The 20,532-nt window shown below is 41.9% G+C and overlaps 1 protein-coding gene across 3 annotated transcripts in view; it reads left to right on the top strand.

Annotated features, from left to right (window-relative positions):
• LOC147101684 (transforming growth factor beta receptor type 3-like) overlaps window positions 1-20,532 on the top strand; it is a 141,549-nt gene that overhangs the window by 79,903 nt on the left and 41,114 nt on the right. For all 3 annotated transcript variants that reach the window (XR_015073337.1, XM_085965489.1, XM_085965488.1), the window contains exons 4-6: window positions 8,662-8,821; window positions 12,343-12,505; window positions 17,367-17,514. Coding sequence is in view for 2 of the 3 variants with exons in the window: in XM_085965489.1 (XP_085821615.1) it covers window positions 8,662-8,821; window positions 12,343-12,505; window positions 17,367-17,514 (471 nt within the window). In the remaining variant the exon portion in view is untranslated. The remainder of the gene's footprint in view (window positions 1-8,661; window positions 8,822-12,342; window positions 12,506-17,366; window positions 17,515-20,532) is intronic.

The following is a 20,532-nucleotide window of genomic DNA, read 5'->3' as shown; positions in this document are numbered from 1 at the left end:
GCCTGTAGGAACCAAGGTACAGACATTTTTTTAATTCATTCTAGGGATGTGAGCGTCGCTGGCAAGGCCAGCATTTATTGCCCATCCCAGGTTGCCCTGAGAATGTCTTGAACTGCTACAATGGAGTGGCTTGCTAGGCCACTTCAGAGGGCAGTTGAGAGTCAACCACGTTGGCATGGGACTGGAGTCATATATAGAGCAGACCAGGTAATGACAGCAGGTTTCCTTCCCTAAAAGACATTAGTGAACCAATTTGGTTTTTATAACAATTTGACATTTTTATACTGATGCCAGTTTATTATTTTCAGTTTTTAAAAGAAATAGAATTCAAATTCTCTTGAGATTTGAACTCGCATTCTCTGGATTATTAGTCCAGGCCCCTAGTTACTAATCCAGTAACATAACCACTACACTACAGTACCCCATATTTACACTTCTGGAAAAATTGTAATCAAACAAACCTCTAGTGTTTTTTTAAACTGCTTCCTTTATTATATCATCACATTTTACTTTTGTTTTATCCTGTTGCTGGCAGCATTCCTGCTCTGTGGAATCTCATTGTTTATAACTGACGCTGTTTCTTTGTGTGGATTACTGTATAGGAAGGAGTCTGAGCAGCAGGGTGAGTGGCAGTGTCTGTGATTTGAGTGACGGTGTCTGTGATTTGAGTGACAGGCAGCTTTCCAAAATTTTGAGTGCAAGTGGTCTGCTGTGAAATAAAGACCATAATGAAGAACAATAATCATGGTGCGATATAAAAAAAAACTGAATACTGCAAATCTACATTTTTCTTTGTATTCCTGCTGTATAACAAAACGTAATTAAAATGGATAATATCTTTAGTATTTTTGGAATTTTAAGTAGAAAATGTGAAATAGTTGTTTTAAGAATATTGTAATAGCCTTTATTTGCAATTTTACTCTTGGGATGTTTATTGCTTTCAGCCAAAAAGATGTTTGTGATGAGCTTTGACATTTCTCTGACCATTTCTTCACTCAAAGGGTTGTGAATCATTGGAATTCTCTACACTAGAGGCCTTTGAATGCTGTGTTGATGAGTATGTTCAAGACTGAGATCGATAGATTTTTGGGCACTAAGGGAATCAAGGGATATGGAGATAGGGCGGGAAAGTGGAGTTCATAGAATCATAAAAACTTACAGCATAGAAGAAGGATATTCGGCCTGCCGTGCCTGTGCTGGCTCTTTGAAAGAGCAGTCATGGTTAGTCCCACATCCAAACTTTTTGTCCATAACCCTGTAAGTTCCTCATCCTCAAGTACCTGTCCAACTCCCTTTTAAAATTATTTATGGAATCAGCTTCCACCACCTTTTCCAGACCCCGACAGCTCCGAGTGAAAAAATGTCTCCTCATCTCCACTCTAGGGGGACGATTTCCCCAGCCCTAGGGAGGCGGGTATGGAGGCAGGACTGCCGGGAAAATGGCAGAATCTGGGAGGGGGTACCCATCCCGCCTCCAACCCACCTCTGCCATCTTCCCAGGAGGCGGGTACCCGACCTGCACCGGGTCCCGTCTCCGCAAGGCGGGAAGGGGATTAGTGCCAATTAACTGCCTGTTAACAGGCAGTTTTTTTGTCTAATCCCTATTTTGAGCCGTAAAGTGCGGGCTTCCCGACGGCTCCGAACCTCACCAGGGTCAGCGAGGCGAGCTGTGGGTTTGCGGGTGTCGGAGGGGTTGAAATGTCCAGTGTGCAGGTGAGTGATGAGTGCAGGTGTGAAGAGGTAAGTGTGTGAGGTGACTCAAGTGTTTTAATAAGATTACTTACCTTTGCTTCTTCCTCCAGGCTTCATCGCTTTAGGCTGCAGAGCTGCCTCATCTCCACGGCAGAGATGACAGAAAGGCTGCCGCATTCTCCGATGCAACAGCCATCTGATTTCTGCTCAGGAAAGAAGTTTGGTGAGTCTGGAGTACAAGGACTCACCAAAGAACAGATTGTCAGTGTTTGACAGCTTCTCCAAGCTGTTGAACGATGACAATCTTTGACAGATGAAACGTCATACGCTGACGTTCTCTGTCACCGGCTTTCCCTTAATTGGCCTGAAGCCTGCTGGGCGGGTTTAACAAAGTCAATCAAGGGAAAATAGCATGGGTTGGCCGGACGTTGATGGAGGCGGGACTAAAACCCAACAAGCAGCAGTCCCGCCTCCATCACGTCCCCATTGATAAAATCGCCCCCTAGATCTTTTGCCAATGATTTTAAATTTATGACCTCTGGTTGTTGACCCACTCACCAGAGAGACTATTTTTTCTCCATCTACTCTATCAAAACCTCTGATCATTTTGATAACCTCTATTAGGTCACCTCATAACCTCCTCTGTTCCAAGGAGAACAGTCCCAACTTTTCCAGCCTCTCCACATAGCTGAAGTCCCTCATCCCTGGTAACATCCTGATAAACCTCCGCTGTACCCTTTCTAAGGCTTTTGCCTCTTTCCTGAAGTGTGGTACCCAGAATTGTCAGCTGAGGCCTAACCATTGATTTATAAAGTTCTGGCATGATTTCTTTGCTTTTATATTCTATTCCTCTATTTATAAACCCAAGTAACGCATATGCTTTTTTAACCACCTGATCAACTTGCCTTGTCACCTTTAATGATTTATTTATATGGACACCAAGGTCTCTCTACACATTTCAAAATCATGCCATTTATAGTATATTGCCTTTCCATATTAGTCCTCCAAAGTGCATTATTTCACACTTCCCCGCATTGAACTCAAGTTGCCATGCTTCTGCCCATTTCACCATCCTGTCTGTTGTCCTGAAGTCTATAACTATCCTCAACTGTCTACTAACTTTTACAACTTTAACTGAGTTAAGCTGTGGTAAAATATCTAATTCTATAAGAACAATCTGTAATCTAGATCTTTTTGAAAAGACCACAAACCAAATGTATATGATGAAAAATATTGGGCATTGATTATTTTAATATAAAATGGTGTACATGGCACATTAACGTCTTCCACAATGTGATCTTTGAACCCTATGAAAATTACAGACAGCCTCTTATTCAATGCTACATATAATATTTTAAATAAATGCAAAAGTTAAAGAGTTAAGCTGAACAGAATGCTTAAAATAGAACATTTTTCTTTGTTCTACTGATTAGCAAGTAGGATTTTCTTGCTTAGATTGATATGGTATAACAATATATTGGGGAAAATAATGGCAATTTAGTCGGCAACTCTAGAGACTGTGTGTGTCAGAAGCGGTCACCTTAATAAACTTTATAGTAATTCTGTTGTCATGGCCTTGGGCCACCAAAGGGCCTTTAAAAGGTTAGACTCTGAGCTGCTGACGCACAAAAGTTAAAAAGGTCTTGCTTCCTGTCCTACTCGAAGGAAGTTTAGGAAAAAGCTTGGCTCCAAACTGTTCAGCTGAGACTTGAGGGGGTTGCTATGAAAATAAACATTTTTTTTCTAATTGTATCCAAGAATAAATAGTCTGTTAGTCACTAAAAGGCAGTCCTCTTAATATGTCTACATATGAATGGTCTACATTGGGGAATGGCACCTCAAGGGTCAGCTCATGCTGCCTGTTTTATGTTCTAGTCATACTCCCAGATAACAGCTCTAATCTTTTCAGTATTGACAGTGAATAATTATCATTGTTTCTTTATCCTGTTTTAAGAGGTAATAGATTTCAATGTAGTACTATTGCCTAACAATTTTATGATTAATTTTATTTCAATTTAACAAATAGTGGCTAGAGTGTGTGTGTGTGTGTGTGTGTGTGTGTGTACAAATGTAGCTTTACAACTTATTTGAAACATATATTCTAATTATCTCCAATATATGTAAAACCATTTACACTAGCAGATCCCGTGTAAGCGAACTTCTGTATCTTCTCAAGATTAAGGTAACATTTAGTAAATTAAATCATGGTAATAGTAGCCATTAATGACTAGTACAAATATAATGCAAATGCTGGAATTCCAAAACACAAAATTCTGGAAATACGCATGTATTTCTTTAAACATCAATCAAATATTATTCAAGCAAGACTTTAAGTCCTATTTCTTCTCCTCTCTCCCCACAAACACACATTTGATCTTTCAGCTATCTGTTACAGGTTGTGAGATTAATTAACATCATAATTTGGAAAGCCACAGGAGATGAGCTAATGTATAATTATTTTACATATGGATAATTTGAATGTATGCTTTAGGAACAGGAGTAGGCCATTTAGCCCCTCGAGCCTGTTCCATTATTCAATGAGATCCTGGGTGATCTGTGACCTAACTCCATATACAGGAGACTTTGGTTTATCCGGAGGTTGTATGTCCGGAAACCTTGATCTACCGGCAGAAATCAGGAGCCATTTTGTTAGGTTTTTTTTCTTCTCGTGGCTTTTTTTTTTCCAACAGTCAGGCTCTGGAAAGTCTCTCTGAAGCTGTTGCTAAGCTACAGAGACGCTTCCAAGGTACGGGCCGACTGTTTGAAGCTGTTGCTAAGCAACAGTGTTTGTTGTCCGATACGGAGATGAAAACCTCCGTATGCTTCAACATTAACGCTGGTATGTCCGGCAGTTTTGATAGATCGGCAACAGCTCGGTCCCGTCGGTGCCGGATATAATAAAGTTTCCTGTACCCTTAATACATTCGGTTAACACAAATCTATCAATCTTAGATTTAAAATTAACAATTGACGGAGCATCAACTGCCGTTTACAGAAGAAAGTTCCAAACTTCCACCATCCTTTGCGTGTAGAAGTCTTTCCTAACTTCACTCCTGAAAGATCTGGCTCAATACTTAGGCTATGTCCTCTAGTCCTAGTCTCCCCAACCAGCAGAAATAGTTTCTCTCTATCTACCCTATCAGTTCCCCTTAATATCTTGAAAACTTCGATCAAATCACACCTTAACCTCCCTAAATTCCAAGGATTACAATCCTAGTTTATGTAATCTTTCCTCGTAATTTAACCCTTGGAGTCCGGGTATTATTCTGGTAAATCTACGCTGCACTCCCTCCAAGGCCAGTATATCCTTCTTAAGCTGTGGTGCCCAGAACTGAACACAGGGGTGGTCTAACTCGGGCTTTGTATAGCTGTAGCATAACTTCTACCCCCTTGTATTTTAGTCCTCTAGATATAAAGGCCAGCGTTCCATTAGCCTTTTTGATTATTTTCTGTACTTATCCATGACATTTTAATGATCTGTGTACATGAACCATTAAGTCTCTTTGGATCTCCCCTGTTTCTAGCTTTTCACCATTTAGGAAGCACTCTGATCAATCCTTTTTAGGATTTGTTTAGATTGAAATCCATTTTTCACAGATTTGCCAATTCACTTAATCTATTTATATCTCTTTGTAATTTTATGCTTCCATCTACACTGCTTACAATGCCGCCCATCTTTGTGTCATCGGAAAACTTGGATATGTGGCTCTCTCTCCCATCATCTAAGTCGTTAATAAATGCAGTGATTAGTTGAGGCCTCAACACATCCCTGTGGGGCACCACTAGTCAAATCCGGCCCATTATCCCTACTCTCTGTGTCATGCCGCTCAGCCAATTTCCTAACCAGGTTAATAATTTGCCTTCAATTCCATGAGCTTCGACTTTAGCTAAAAGTCTCTTCTGAGGGACTTTATTGAATTCCTTCTGGAAGTTCATATAAATAACATCCATAGACATTCCCCTGTCCACTACTTTAGTCACCTCTTCAAAAATTTCACTTCGTCAGGCATGAACTACCCTTTACAAATCCATGCTGGCTCGCTTTGATCAGCTAAAAATTTTCAAGGTATTCAGTCACTCTATCCTTAATTATAAATTCTAGTAATTTCTGGACAACAGATGTTAGGCTAACTGGCCTATAATTCCCTGCTTTCCCCCTCTCACCTTTCTTAAGTAGCGAGTGACATGTGCAATTTTCCAATCTGAAGGAACTGTTCCTGAATCGAGAGAACTTTGGAAGATTATAGTTAGGGCATCTGCAATGTGCTCACATACTTCGTTTAAAACCCTGGGTTGGAAACCATCTGGTCCTGGGGATTTGTCACTCTTTAATGCCATTATTTTCTTCATTACAGTTATTTTGTTTATGTTAACTTTGGTGAGTGCCCATCCCTGATTCAATATTAGTTTCCATGGGATGTCTGTCATGCTATCCTCTTCCTCTAGTGTAAATACTGACACAAAGTAAGTATTAAACATGTCTGCCATTTCCTTATTTTTATTTACAGCATCACTGTTATCAGTTTTCAAGGGGCCCACATTGCTCCTGGCCACCCTCCCCTAATATAATTGTAAAAAAAAATTGTGGATATCCCTTGCAAGTTTCTTTTCATACTCCCTTTTTGTAGCTCTTGCTATCTGTTTTGTCACCTTTTGTTCTTTGTATCTCTCCAGGATCTGTGCTATTGTTTGAATTTTTGTATGCTTTTTCTTTTAGTTTTACGTTGTCCCTTACCTCTTGTCGTCTATGGCTGGGTTTTTTTGGCAAGTAGAACTTTTGCCCCTTTGGGGTATAAACTGGTCTGTATCACATTAAATTATTTTTTGAACACCACCCACTGATCATCTGTCAAATTACCCATTAACACATTTGCCCAGTTTACTGTGGACAATCTCTGTCTCGTCCCATTGAAATCAGCCTTGCCTAAATCTAGAATCTTTATAGCTGTTTTTCGTTTCTCCCTTTCAAACACAACGTTGAATTTGATCATATTATGATCGCTATTAGATAAATGTTCACGCACCGATAGGCTATTAACTAAATCTGGCTCATTACTCATTATTAAATCTAATTTGGTGGTTCGAGGACATATTGTTGCAGGAAACTACACTGAACACTTTCAAGAAATTTGCTACCTTTCTGACACAAGCTAGTCTGTTTATCCCAATCTACAGTAAACTCTTGTTTAAATGGCACTTAATCATCCGGAATACTTTAATAACCGGCAAAATAGATAACCGGTAATCTTGCCGAATCCATCCAGCACTCGTTTTGCCGAGTCCGAGTCTCCTGCGGTGGCCGAGTTAGTCAGTGGTTTTTATTTTTGTTTGTGTTAAGAATTGCCTTGGTAGGTATACCTCTCTGTTATCCAGAATTTTTCATCAACCGGCACCATCCTGGTCCCATAGGTTCTGGATAAGAGAGAGTTTACTGTACAGGTAGACTACCCTTTATCCGAACTTCCGAAAACCGAAACCCTCTAAAAACCGAAGGTTTTTTCGTTCAGCGTAAGTCGTGCGCACGACATGACCAGAGTGGCGCACGACTTACGCTGAGCAGGGCAGAGGGTCACTGAGTTCCCTCCTGGGTAGGAGATTGCAGGCCGAGCCGGGCAGTGTGAAGGAGGTATACCGGGAGAGTGAACCCAACAATACAGCGGCCCGTCCGATAGCTGCAGCGGCCTGTCCGATATTTCTTTTCTCCCCGACCCCCCGCCGACCCCCACCCTTTCGGATAAGGGATAGTGTATCCTTTATCCGCACTTCCGAAAACCGAAATCCTCTGAAAACCGAAAGTGTTTTCGTTCAGCGTAAGTCGTGCGCACGACCCCGACCCCCCGCCGACCCCCACCCCCGACAAATTTCCCAGTCTTATAAAATACCATCCGAAATTTTCCGAAAACCGAAACACGGCTGGTCCCGAGGTTTTCGGATAAAGGATAGTCTACCTGTATGAAAATTTAAATCATCCATTAAAATCATTCTGCTGTTGCTTCATGCTTGCCCAATCTCTGCATTTATAAATTCTATCACTTCACGGCTGCTACCAGGGGCCTTCCACTACAGTCTTAAATCCTTTTCTATTTCTTAATTCTACCCATAAAGTCTCCACTGCCTACCTACCTCTCATTATATCCTCTCTTATCATTTGAAGCAATTTCATCCTTCATCACTAAGGCTACTTCTCCCCCTCTACCAGTTCCCTATCCTTCCTGTAGACCTTATAACCTGGTATATTCAGTTCCCAGTCCTGACCATCTTGCAGCCATGTCTTATTAATAGCTACCATGTCGTACCCTCTGTTGAATTTGTACCTGTAATTCATTCAGTTTGTTCCTTATACTCCGTGCGTTTGTATAAATAACACTTATTTGGGTCACACACTTTAACCTGTCCTTCTGCTCTAATGTTGTTTTTCCTCACGCACATCTTATTTCTCTCTCCTGATTTAATAAGTTTACATCTTTTAGTTTTCCCTTTACCTGTAGTGCCCATAGCACAATTTCTGACTATTACTCTACTCTCTTCCCTTTTGTTTGTTTTAGAATTAGTATTGATACTACCTTTTCCACCTAAGCCCTCCCTTTTTTTTAAAAAGGGTTGAAAAATTACATTTGCACATAACACAGGGAAAATACTTTCTAGCAACTATCTTTTAATAATGGTAGTGTAAGCATAAAATGAGGATTGCCTTTGATCTCTAGTTCTAATGAAATCATCAGTGTGTTCTTTTAGAAATAGTGATCAAAGGAAATTTCCCCCACAAGTATTGTGACAGTGTGTTCTATCAAGACTCACAAAGATCCCTGCTATAAATGCTACCTAATGTATTTGTGAAATAAAATAACTATTCCAACATTCTTAATTGTGTCAACTTAAAAAGTATTATGTAAAACTTATCAATAAGAAAGACTGTAAATAAGTGTTTTACAGAGGTTATTCTAATTGTCAAAGTTCTTTGTTTTGCAGTATTCTGACAAGGTCATTTTGTTGACCAGTGACAGAAGGACAATTCAGAAGCCTTCAACTAAACAGGACCTATTGAAGCTAGTTGAGGAAAATTGCACTTCAATCGTTACATTTGCTAAGCTTGAAAATTATGAACCAATAACAATAAAAGTGAAAGAAGGTAGGTGTTTAGAAAGATTTTAATAGGTGTGGGCAATTTCTCTTCTGGTATCTGGAAAAAAGCCATTAAAAAGTATAAAAAGTTGCAGTTTCATATAAATGGTGATCATTCTGGTGACAAACTAAAGCTCTGGGGGTTTATAACTCTCATCTGAACACTGAAATGAGACATCTTTTTAAAACATAATGTATATAAAAACAAAATACTGGAAATACAGGGCAGGTCTGTAGCATCTGCAAAGAGAAAAGACAGGTTAGCATTTTAGGTGTAACATCCTTCCTCAGATCTGGGTTTTGCACCTGAAGAATTAACCTGTCTTTTTGTTTGACAGATGCTGTTATTTCTAGCATTTTCAGCTTTTATTTAAATTTTCTTTTAAATAGTGGATTTCCCATGTTACTTCTCATGGTCTAAGGATGAGACCAAATTGTGTGAATGGTAGGGTGTGGCGTGAGTGAGGTTAGAGCTAAAGCTCAGGGTGAGTTTAAGCCCTGGTTTTAAGTTTGGAGTGTGTGAGGAATTCTATTGGAAAAATATATGAGCTAATTCTGCAATCCCAGTGGGGAGCTGTATACTCGAGAGCTGTATACTCAAGGCTAACAGGTTGGAGACTCGGGGCTATAGTGTTGTAGTCCTATCTCTGTAGCACTCCCTTTGAGCATGGCTTCACTGCTGGGAGTACGGGAATGAGGAATCAGCCCTATCAGCTTTTCTTTTTTTTTTAAAAGAAAGCACCTGGCTATCACTAAGTATTCAATGAAATTGAGCTTGGTACCTCAGTTTAATCCCTTTAATCCAGCCTCTAGCAAAAAAAAAAGAGAACAAATATAAATTAAGCACAATACCTTGGCTGACATTTTGACTCTCAAAATAAACTAAATGTATTAGAATCTACAACATCATCAGGTTATGGTCTCTGGTGTTACCACTCTGACAAATTAGACTCTATTTTAACTCTGGGTGAGAATTGGGTGGGCGGGGTGAGCGGCAAGACCCCGTGACATTGCCAGCTTGAGGTTCAGGTGATTTTAACTCTGGAAATGGGCAATTTCTGGTGGGCCCCTCGAGGCCTAATTATAGCAGGAATGCACCTCCTAAAGCGTGGGTTGTATACCCTGCTTTCAGATTTCATTGTTATACTGCTGCAAGGAGGGAACTCTCTGAAATGAGTTACAGGGCTGCCCCCAGGTTTTCAGATGCCTCCCTGGAAGTCCTGGTGGAGGAGGTCAGGGCAAGGAGGGAGATGCTATTCCCCAGTATCTGCAGGAGTATACCCTGGGCAACTATCTTGCAGACTTGGACAGAGGTGGCATAGATGGTTGGTGCCAGCAGCATCATCCCTAGCACCTGGGTTTTATGTAGGAAGAGGTTGATTGACCTCATGCAGCATTGGTGTGTACAGCTCTTTATCTCCCTCAACATATCTCTCCCTCAACAAAAGCTCCCAACACACTTCACCCCCTCCCCCTCCCTCACCCCCACCCTCACCATAATTCCTTCTCCTCCATCAATTCATTCAGCATACAATCACAAGGGCACACTGCAACACCTCCCTTTCTTATTCCAAACACACTCACCTCTTTGCTGCCTTCACACCACACACTAACAACATTCTCTTCTCATACTAGCAATTGTACAACCAGCACTTCCTCCCAGGAGGCCTTCCTAACTTCACCTTCCACACACTTGGCTTTCTATTCATCACCTCCCCGTCCTCATTCCATCTTGCCTCTTCTCTCGCTTTCAGTAGATGCACCTACTTTTTCAACAGCCTCTCTTTTAGTAGGACAAAACAGTATATAATACGAGGGAGAGGAGTACTAGACATAATAGCCTTCAACCAAATGGAGTAGGAAGCCCTGGACATTAGTGGCCCGGGGAAACCAATGAGCATCAGGGAAGGCGAAGGTACAGCAGTCTGCAGGCAGGGTCGAGCACTTTGAAGTTGCTGGCCACAAGCCTCTCAAGGATCCCTACAGCAGCCTTCTACCAGCTTTGCTGAGGTCACAGGGGAATTCCTCATAGGAGTAATAGACTTGGGAAACCTGCTTATAAGAAAGGCACCATTGATTGAACTTGGGTGTGAAATGAATTGAAACCAATTTGTAATTTTTTTGTCAATTATCTTCCATCCTCCTTTGGAAGGGAATTCTGGGGTACTTTCATTTGCAGGTTCTTTTACCATTATGAGCACCACACCCAAATTTAATCATGTCTTTAATGTCCACACATGTGCATTTTTCAGTTACTGCATAACAATCAGGTGTTGAAACTGTGGCTGAATTTCCCTTCTTTGCGCCGGGTCAATTGAAGCACCCCAACTGCCCATCTTGCATCATCTGCAAGCTCAACACAGACCAGGGATCAAACCTAGGATCCCTGTTAAAATTACTGTTGCGTATTTGGGCAGGATGTTGCTGGAGCAAGGCATCTCAAGGCGTGCCCTGTTAGTTAGACTTTTTTCTGCACCCTTCAGTGCAAACATTTTTGCACTTTAACTTGCTGGGAGTGCAAGCTGATAACGGCGTGGCGAGGGCAACAGGACATCTGGGACCTTCGTGAACAGCGGGACCAACAGTATATCTCCTTAACCAATTAGATTTATGGATTGCGAAAGAAACAGAGGAACTACGGAGAAGAAAGAGAAATACAGGTACAGAAAGAGAAATGAAAAGGGAAACATAGATTGGATTAAGAAAGAGAATAAAAGACAGAAAGGAAAAGTAAGAAAAATAAATGTAAATTTTATATTTGACTTTTTTAAATATCTAGCAACAATTTACTACAGGCAGGAATGAGATTGAACTATTTAAATTGTTTCCTTTTAGAGCCAGAGAGGTTGATGGGCATTGCATTAACAATTATCACATCATTAAAAGGATACTTGCGCTCTTAATTACCAGGCTAATCTTTCTGTAGTAAGTTAGTGGGCAATTAATGTGCAAATCCAACAAGTCCTTAAAAATAACACGGAAGCTAAGGGTGAGATGCCGTTTGTGCGAAGCAAATGGTGGAGCTGCGTAAATCAACCAGCAATTCTAGAGGTTCACAACTCACGCCGTATCTCTTAATCCCCTAAATTTGCTGGCCAATTTGCACATCAGTAACAGCGTAATCATTAACCACCATTATTTTTCCAGCCCATTGTTTTTAACCAACCAAGCCATCTTAAGAGCGTAATAGAGTTTTTGTTTTGCTTTCATTTTAGATAATGAGCCTTTGCTATCTGCAGCTACCCAGCAGTCTGGAAAAAACTATTCATTTTTTTTCTGACCAAATACCTAACAATTTTTCTTTCACTAGAATTTTCAAACCATTCTATTTAACTTGGAACTCTTCTTTATTTGAAAACTTAGTTGTTTTTCAATGAGAAACAACTGTTTTAAAACCAAACCTGCTCTTACTAGGATTATGTTTTTTTCCACTGATTTTTTTTAAAGGTTTTCTTTTCAGTAGTACAGCCAGTACTGGAATCACTATTGCTTAAACTAAACTTACTTATTCTTTTTTTATTAAAACAGATGAAATGCTTCCGTCTGAATGTGAACAGCAGTCTCATATCAATGCTCAAAAGTATCTAGATAACAAGCTTCTCCGTAAAGACTTGATGGGTTGTGTGACATCTAATCAACACGCCGTTTCTCAAAACCACATCATAAACCTAATACCCACACCCTATTCCAGGTACAGAATTTGTTGAATGCATTAACTCAACACTTTTTTGTCGTTTTTAAAAAATTCAGAAACAAATATTGTTTGTTATGTAAGTGATGAGGTGAATGTAGTGAAGTATTTTATGAAAAACCAAGGCCAGATATCCCAGTAAAGTGATTGTAATCAATGGAAAGTTTAAGCTAAATGTGATTTAAGGAGCAACTTCCTCACACACATATTTTTCTCTTTAATAAAACAGGTATTTCACACATTTTTTCATCATTATTCATGACCCACCAACAAAATTGTGGAAACATGGAGTTTTAAAAATGTTCATTTCCTGAGAATGCAATAGCAGGAGTGGGGAAAAAAAGGCATCTAATTGCAATGGATCTGTAAATTACTAACCTGTTAATAAATATGAATAATTTTCTGTGTACAGGTACTTGCAGGTGCTTCTCGAAGTATCAATTAACCCAATTTATTTTGGAATCGTAGATCATCTAATCAGCTTCAATTTATCTGTGTCAAATATAATCTCAATAATTGTATTGACTCCTCTATTTAATTTTTCTGCATTAGGAGGAAATCCTTATTCAGCTGCATTTTAATTTACCTTTCCAAAGTTATAGTGCCCACAAAAGCAGTTAGTTCTGTCAAAGGGCAATGAGTGATGATTTTTAAAGCAAATATCGTGCATAAAGTGCTTGGTGTATAAGTCAGCTGTTAGTCATTTTAAAGATGCTGCATCCTTCACCAGTGAAAAGAAATTCAGGGTAGCTGGCAATGTCCACCTCAAAGGCCAGTGTATCCTTCCTGAGATGCAGTGACCAGAAATAAACACAGTACTCCAGATGCAATCTAGCCAGAGCCTTATACAATCATAGCATAACTTTCACCTTGTATTCCAGCTTACTTGAGATAAAGGCTAACATTCTATTAGACTATTAAATTATTTTTTTATACCTGTCCACTAGTTTTTAGTAATTTCTGTACATGGACCCCTAAATCCCTCTGCTCCTCCAGAGTTCCTAGCTTCTCACCAATTAGAAAATACTCTGATCTATTTTTCTTGGATGTGTTTATTCGCAATACCAAAAGCTCTGATTGGTCCCCTTGGATGACGAGTCCTGATTGCTGATTGGTCCCCTTGGAGGACAAGACACACCCAGTAGTTTCTCTGGAATGTGTAATTAGCTCCTCCCTGCCTACGTAATCAGTTACTTTGCAAAGTGTAATTCGAGCCATTCTGACAGCCTACTCCAGACAGAACAGAGCTCACTTGCAACAGACGGAGTTCACCCTCGCAGTTAAGACCTTGCCCCACCTGCAAACATGTTCCTGACTTCCCCCTCCCCACCCACCCCCCCCGCCCAAGTTCCTGACCTACTCCTCGGCTCCCCCCTCACTCCGAGTTCCTGACCTTCTCTTCCCCACTCCCCCACCGAGTTCCTGACCTTCTCTTCCTCCTCCTGCCCCGCCCCAGTTCCTGACCTTCTCTTCTCCCCTCCCAGTTACTGACCGTCTCTTCTCTTTCCACCCCCCCCCCCCAAAGATCCTGACCTTCTCTCCCCCCTCCCTACCCAAGTTCCTGACCTCCTTCCCCTCCCCCCGGAGTTCCTGAACCCTTCTTCCCCCTCCCCCGGAGTTCCTGACCTCCTTCCCCCTCCCCCGGAGTTCCTGACCTCCTTCCCCCTCCCCCGGAGTTCCTGAACCCCTCTTCCCCTCCCCCAGAGTTCCTGACCTCCTTCCCCTCCCCCCGGAGTTCCTGACCTCCTTCCCCTCCCCCCAGAGTTCCTGACCTCCTTCCCCTCCCCCCGGAGTTCCTGAACCCCTCTTCCCCCTCCCCCGGAGTTCCTGACCTCCTTCCCCTCCCCCCAGAGTTCCTGACCTCCTTCCCCTCCCCCCGGAGTTCCTGACCTCCTTCCCCTCCCCCCGGAGTTCCTGACCTCCCTCCCCCGGAGTTCCTGACCTCCTTCCCCCTCCCCCGGAGTTCCTGACCTCCTTCCCCCTCCCCCCAGAGTTCCTGACCTCCTTCCCCTCCCCCCGGAGTTCCTGACCTCCTTCCTGATGCGCCATCAATTACTCAAAAGACTGAAGTTGAGCGAGTAACAATCAGGCTTTTATTAACTAAAGAATGAAGGTCTTGTCTCGAGTGGTCGACCCGTCCAGAATACTAAGGGACTGGGAGGTAGTCACTTATATACCTGGAATAGTGGGAGGAGTCAGCCGAGGCATGTCCAGACCTGTACCTAGTGGAATACACATACAGACACAGACAGGTATGACAGTGGTTTACCACACTTCCCCCTCCCCCGGAGTTCCTGACCTCCTTCCCCTCCCCCCGGAGTTCCTGAACCCCTCTTCCCCCTCCCCCCTCCCCCCGGAGTTCCTGACCCCCTCCCCCCTCCCCCCGGAGTTCCTGACCTCCTTCCCCTCCCCCCGGAGTTCCTGACCTCCTTCCCCTCCCCCCGGAGTTCCTGAACCCCTCTTCCCCCTCCCCCGGAGTTCCTGACCTCCTTCCCCTCCCCCCAGAGTTCCTGACCTCCTTCCCCTCCCCCCAGAGTTCCTGAACCCCTCTTCCCCCTCCCCCGGAGTTCCTGAACCCCTCTTCCCCCTCCCCCGGAGTTCCTGAACCTCCTTCCCCCTCCCCAGGAGTTCCTGACCTCCTTCCCCCTCCCCCGGAGTTCCTGACCTCCTTCCCCCTCCCCCGGAGTTCCTGACCTCCTTCCCCGGAGTTCCTTCCCCCTCCCCCGGAGTTCCTGACCTCCTTCCCCCTCCCCCGGAGTTCCTGACCTCCTTCCCCCTCCCCCGGAGTTCCTGAACCCCTCTTTCCCCCCACCCCCACCCCGAGTTCCTGACCTCCTCTCCCAGAAATGTACTGTGCTGAGGTTTTATGTTTATTCCAGTACAAAGTGAAAATAATCTGAAAGATCTTTTCTTGTTTTCTTTTTCTGCCGTGGGTTTGTTTTCTGTCTACATTCCACTATTCTTTGACCAGAACATATTTCGTCGGATGTGAAGGGGAAACGCATCCTTATAATCTAGTACCAATAATTTAAGAATCGAATATTAACCTCAATGTTTCTATTGGCGATATTAGTGAATAAATACTTAATCTGTTGCTTTAACTTTCCACTGTCCACTATTTTAACCCATTAATAGCACCAAAAGTAGTTTCTAGCCTATTATCATTAAAGTGTTTTATTCGTATTGTTTCATCATCATTTGTATTTAAAAATACATAAATGGTACAACTACATGGTGTAGAGTTTCCGCTAGGTTGCGCTGGTGTTTTCAGCGGAGTTTGCCTGAAATCGGCCAAATGAGTGCAAAAGATCGAGGAATTTCAAGCGCAAGTTACGTCCAGCGCAAATCGACCTCTTTGACCAAGCTTTTTGTCATCCTGAAAGGGATTATTACTAGTTCTAGTCCCTTTAGGGCTACCCCGGATCAGGCCTATTCCCCAGACGTTCACTTTCAACTAAAGTTGGAGGTAGCCGAATCCTAAAGACGCTTAATTGGGTCTAAAGGTCCAGACTATCTCTCCCTGAAGGAAAGGAACAACCTGAAGATGTTACCGTCCTCCAGATAGCACTTTTAATAAGTTTAGCTAGATTGTAACCTTACGGATATTATGAGGGTCCGGAAAACTCCCCCAGAATTCTGCAACTCCTCACCAAAGAGTGCACAGAGATTGAGTTTGTGAGTTTGATACAGAAGTACTATGTGAGACAATTCTAAAAAATATAGATTTATTAAAGAACCGACATGTAATTACAGTAGGTATTTCAATCGCAACATTAACAGTTCCAAATACAAAAATCTTACAATTCTATTATCAGAGATCCTTATTCTCAAATCTTAACTTCGTTACATTTTTACATTTCTTAGTCTTATTCCAGGATATCCAGCAAAATCAAATACCTTTGATACCCGAGTCACAAAGAGTTAAAGACTTACAGAGCTTGCCTCTGAAGCTGAGAATTGCGTTGCCCCTTCAAGCAAATCTGTCTTCCCATTTGAAAGTTCAATTTTTATACCCTTTCTCAGTGGTATTTCCTTTGAAGTTTTCTGTTGATGTAAGCTAATTATCTCTAGTCATTTTTCTGTTGACCCCTGCTATTTTTACAGTTAGTTCAGCTTGTAGCAAGCAGAATTATGTCTCCTGTGTAGGTGTCTCAAGCTTAACACAAAAACAATGTGATGGCTGGTGCATCTATTTGATGTCATTCTTACCAAGATCTTCTGTTTGTATCGTTTTACGACATGTAAATTAAAAACATCTCAACCGGGTGCACCATTGTCTTCTCAGTTACCTCAACTGGTTGTACACAGACTCGTGTCTCCGTGTTCCATTTGATGTCATATTTACAAAGACATATGTTTCTTTAATTTATGTGTTTCTTTCCAAAGTGTTGGTTTAAGACACTTTAACAGAGTATACCATTGTGTTCTTTCCAAAACTTCAGACTTTCAGGAACCTCCAACCTCCTGCTTCAATAAGGCTATTGATTCAGTGTCAACAACTTATCTTATCTCTAGCTTGTATGCTGTTTACAGCTTCTCCGTTGTTAGGTTTTTAGATTTTCAAGCCCAGTTTGTCATGTTTTAATAAAGTCAAAATTCTTTCATAGGATGGTGTATTTTTCTGAATAGGTATATTGCTTATTCCTTCACAATCCCTCCTAATAGCTTTCAAATTTAGATTTGAGGGAAAGGCTGGGTGATCAAGCTATATTAAACTTTGCATATCTGGACTCATTTTGTTGATTCTTATAGCTCTTTTATCAAATTTCTATTGTATGGTCAAACATTAAAATGTTGTGACTTGTACATTTATGCAATATTGTACTCCTGATAAATCTTTTTTTGGGGGTCTCAAAATTAGGAGCTCAGGAAAGAGGAGCGTTAACATGGATGTTGAATTTACACATGGGAATAACTGTCATATGTGCAGTGTCTTGCTAATTATACAGAGCAATCAGCCTATGAACTTGAACATCAAGGGAGCAGTTCCTCCATCATTACGCCTTAAGGTAACATATCACTATCAGAATCATATATCATCGAAGTTACAGTAATCATTTGGAACATTTATTGTTAGGGAGAAGAACATTTGTCAAATAAATATTACATAATTCATGTAATAATATCTCTTTCTAAACATTGATGCATTTATATTTGGTATTCTTCATTTTATTGTGCCTAAGGTGAGAAGTTGATATCCAGTAAGCAAACCTTGCAAGGATACCTATCCATTTAAGATATTTTAAGGGAGGATGCAACCTCCATTTGATTTTCGCTTTCCTGCATTATGTAAGAGTATCTCCCACCCTCCAGTTTTGAATACTTTCTCTGTTATTTCATTGTTGCCAGACACAATTTACCTTTAACAAAATAGCAAAATACTGCAGATGCTGGAAATCTGAAATAACAACAGAAAATGCTGGAAGCACTCAGCACCTGCTTAAAACCTGTTACAATTCCCCTCTACCGTGGTTGACACGGCCCTTGACCGTGTCTGTTCCATTTCCTGCACTTCTGCTTGCACCCCTTCCCCTCCCTCCCGGAACCACGATAGGGTTCCCCTTGTCCTCACCTTTCACCCCACCAGCCTCCACATTCAATGCCATTTTCGCCACCTCCAACATGATCCCACCACCAAACGCATCTTCCCTGCACCTCCCCTTTCAGCATTCCGAAGGGACCGCTCCCTCCGCGACACCCTGGCCCACTCCTCAATCACCCCCAATAGCCCTTCCCCTTTGCCTGGCACCTTCCCGTGCAAGCGCAGGAGATGCAACACCTGCCCTTTTACCTCCTCCCTTCCCACTGTCCAGGGCCCCAAACACCCCTTCCAGGTGAAACAGCGATTTACTTGTACTTCTTGCAATTTAATATACTGTATTCGCTGCTCACGATGCGGTCTCCTCTACATTGGGGAGACCAAACTCAGATTGGGCGACCGCTTTGCGGAACACCTCCATTCAGTCCGTAAGGGTAACCCCAAGCTTCTGGTCGCCTGTCACTTTAATTCTCTGATTCTGCCATCCCCATTTGCAACATTTAATCTCTCCTGCCTCCTACCTTAGCACAGACTGTTCCTTCAGTTCCTTCCTCCCCTCCCCTCCCCCTTTCCCTGCCTCTGCACCTGCTTAAAACCTGTTACATCTCTAACCTTTTCCAGTTCTGCTGAAGGGTCACAGACCTGAAGCATTAACTCTGTTTCGCTCTCCACGGATGCTGCCTGGCCTGCTGAGTGCTTCCAGCATTTTCTGTTGTTATTTACCTTTAACAAATCCATGTTGGCTGTCATTTATTAACCCATGTTTTTCCAAGTAACGATTTTATCCCAGATTATGGGAGTTGATACTAACCCTCCCACGACAGGCGGGTGTGGGAGGTTAAAATTTTTAATAAATAGGTAAGCGCCCCCAACATGATGTGTACGCGCACGTTGCAGTTTTTACGCCGGCGAGTTGCAAGATGTGCGTGTAAGGTGGAACATTCATTATAATATTTAAATTAGGCTCCCACAGTGCAGTTGGGAGCCTGAATTCAATTTAACAGTTGCCGGCCGGGTTTCGAAGGGCAACGGATTTCAAAAAATGATAATGATGTCCTGGCGTCCCGAGGATTTCAGGGTTTCGCCTGCGCTCTCCCGCTCCCTCCCAGTAATTATCAGGGCCATGGTCTCTAGATGTTTTCCTGACATTAGGCTGACTGGCCTATAGTTACCTGGTTTATCTCTCTTCCCTTTTTTACAGGGCTGTAATATTTGCAATCTTCCAGTCCTCTGACACCACTCCCATATCGAAGGAGTATTGAAAGATTGTAAGCAAAGCCTCTGCTATTTCCACCCTTACTTCCCTCAGCAAACTGGGATGCATCCCATCTGGACCGGGTGACTTTTCTACTTTGAGTGCTGCCAGCTGTTTACTGCCACCTTCTCTTTATCTGATCCAATTTCTCTACCCCCTCCTCCTTTACTGTGACAGTAAAGCATCCACTTTAGTGAAGACAGATGCAAAGTACTCATTTAGTACCTAAACCATGCCCTCTGCCTCCACTAAGTGACCACATCCTTTGACTATTCATATACTATTTATATGTTTAGAAAATACTTTAGTGTTCCCTTTTATGTTACCCATTAATCTTTTCTCATACATTCTCTTTGCCCTGCTTATTTCCTTTTTCAGTTCTCTGCACAGTCTGAATTCTGCTTAATTATCTACTGTATAATGATCCTGATATTTACTTTTTTCATTTTAATCCCAATTTCTTTAGTCATTCAAGGAGCTCTAGCTTTGGATGCCCTTCCTTTCCCCACCTTAGGAATGTGTCTAATCTCTACCTGAACTATCTCCTCCTTGAAGGCCTCCCATTGCTCATTTACTGTTTTATCCGATAATCGTGTTTCCATATCACGTGGATCAGATCCTTTTTCAACTCTGAAATTAGCTGAATTCCATTGAGTATCTACATTACAACTGTGACTACACTTAAAAAAAAAAAAAAAAAAAGTACTTAATTGGCTGTAAAGCACTTTGAGACAACCAGTGCTCGTGAAAGGTGCTTTATAAATGCAAATCTTTCTTTACTTTCTTTCACCTTTGATTGTTCTTTGTCCTTTTCCAAAACTACTCTAAATCTAATATTGTGATCACTGTTTCCCAAATTCTCCTTCACTGAAACATCCTCCACTTGCCCCAGAACTAGACCTAGCACTGCTTCCTTCATCATTGGGCTAGAAACATACTGATCAAGAAAGTTCTCCTGTACACAATACAAGAATTCCTTCCCTCCTTGTCCTTTACATATTTTTTCTCAGTCTATATTAGGATAATTGAAGCCACCCATTAGCACTATTCTATCGTTTTTACATCTTTCTGAAATTTGCTTCTCCATCTCCTTTCTAGTATTTGGTGGTCCATAGTATACAGCCAGCAGCGTAACAGCTCATGTTCTGCTTCTTAATTCTCGCCAAATAGATTCTGTCTTAGAATCCTCAAGTACATCATCCCTTTCCAGGGCTGCAACAGTATCTTTGACCA

The sequence above is a fragment of the Somniosus microcephalus genome, chromosome 23, assembly GCF_052327205.1.
Source record: "Somniosus microcephalus isolate GS21.2 chromosome 23, FLI_Smic_1.0, whole genome shotgun sequence".
Classification (NCBI taxonomy): domain Eukaryota; kingdom Metazoa; phylum Chordata; class Chondrichthyes; order Squaliformes; family Somniosidae; genus Somniosus; species Somniosus microcephalus.
The sequence above is the reverse complement of the archived record's forward strand: the minus strand, read 5'-3'. Positions and strand labels throughout refer to the sequence as shown.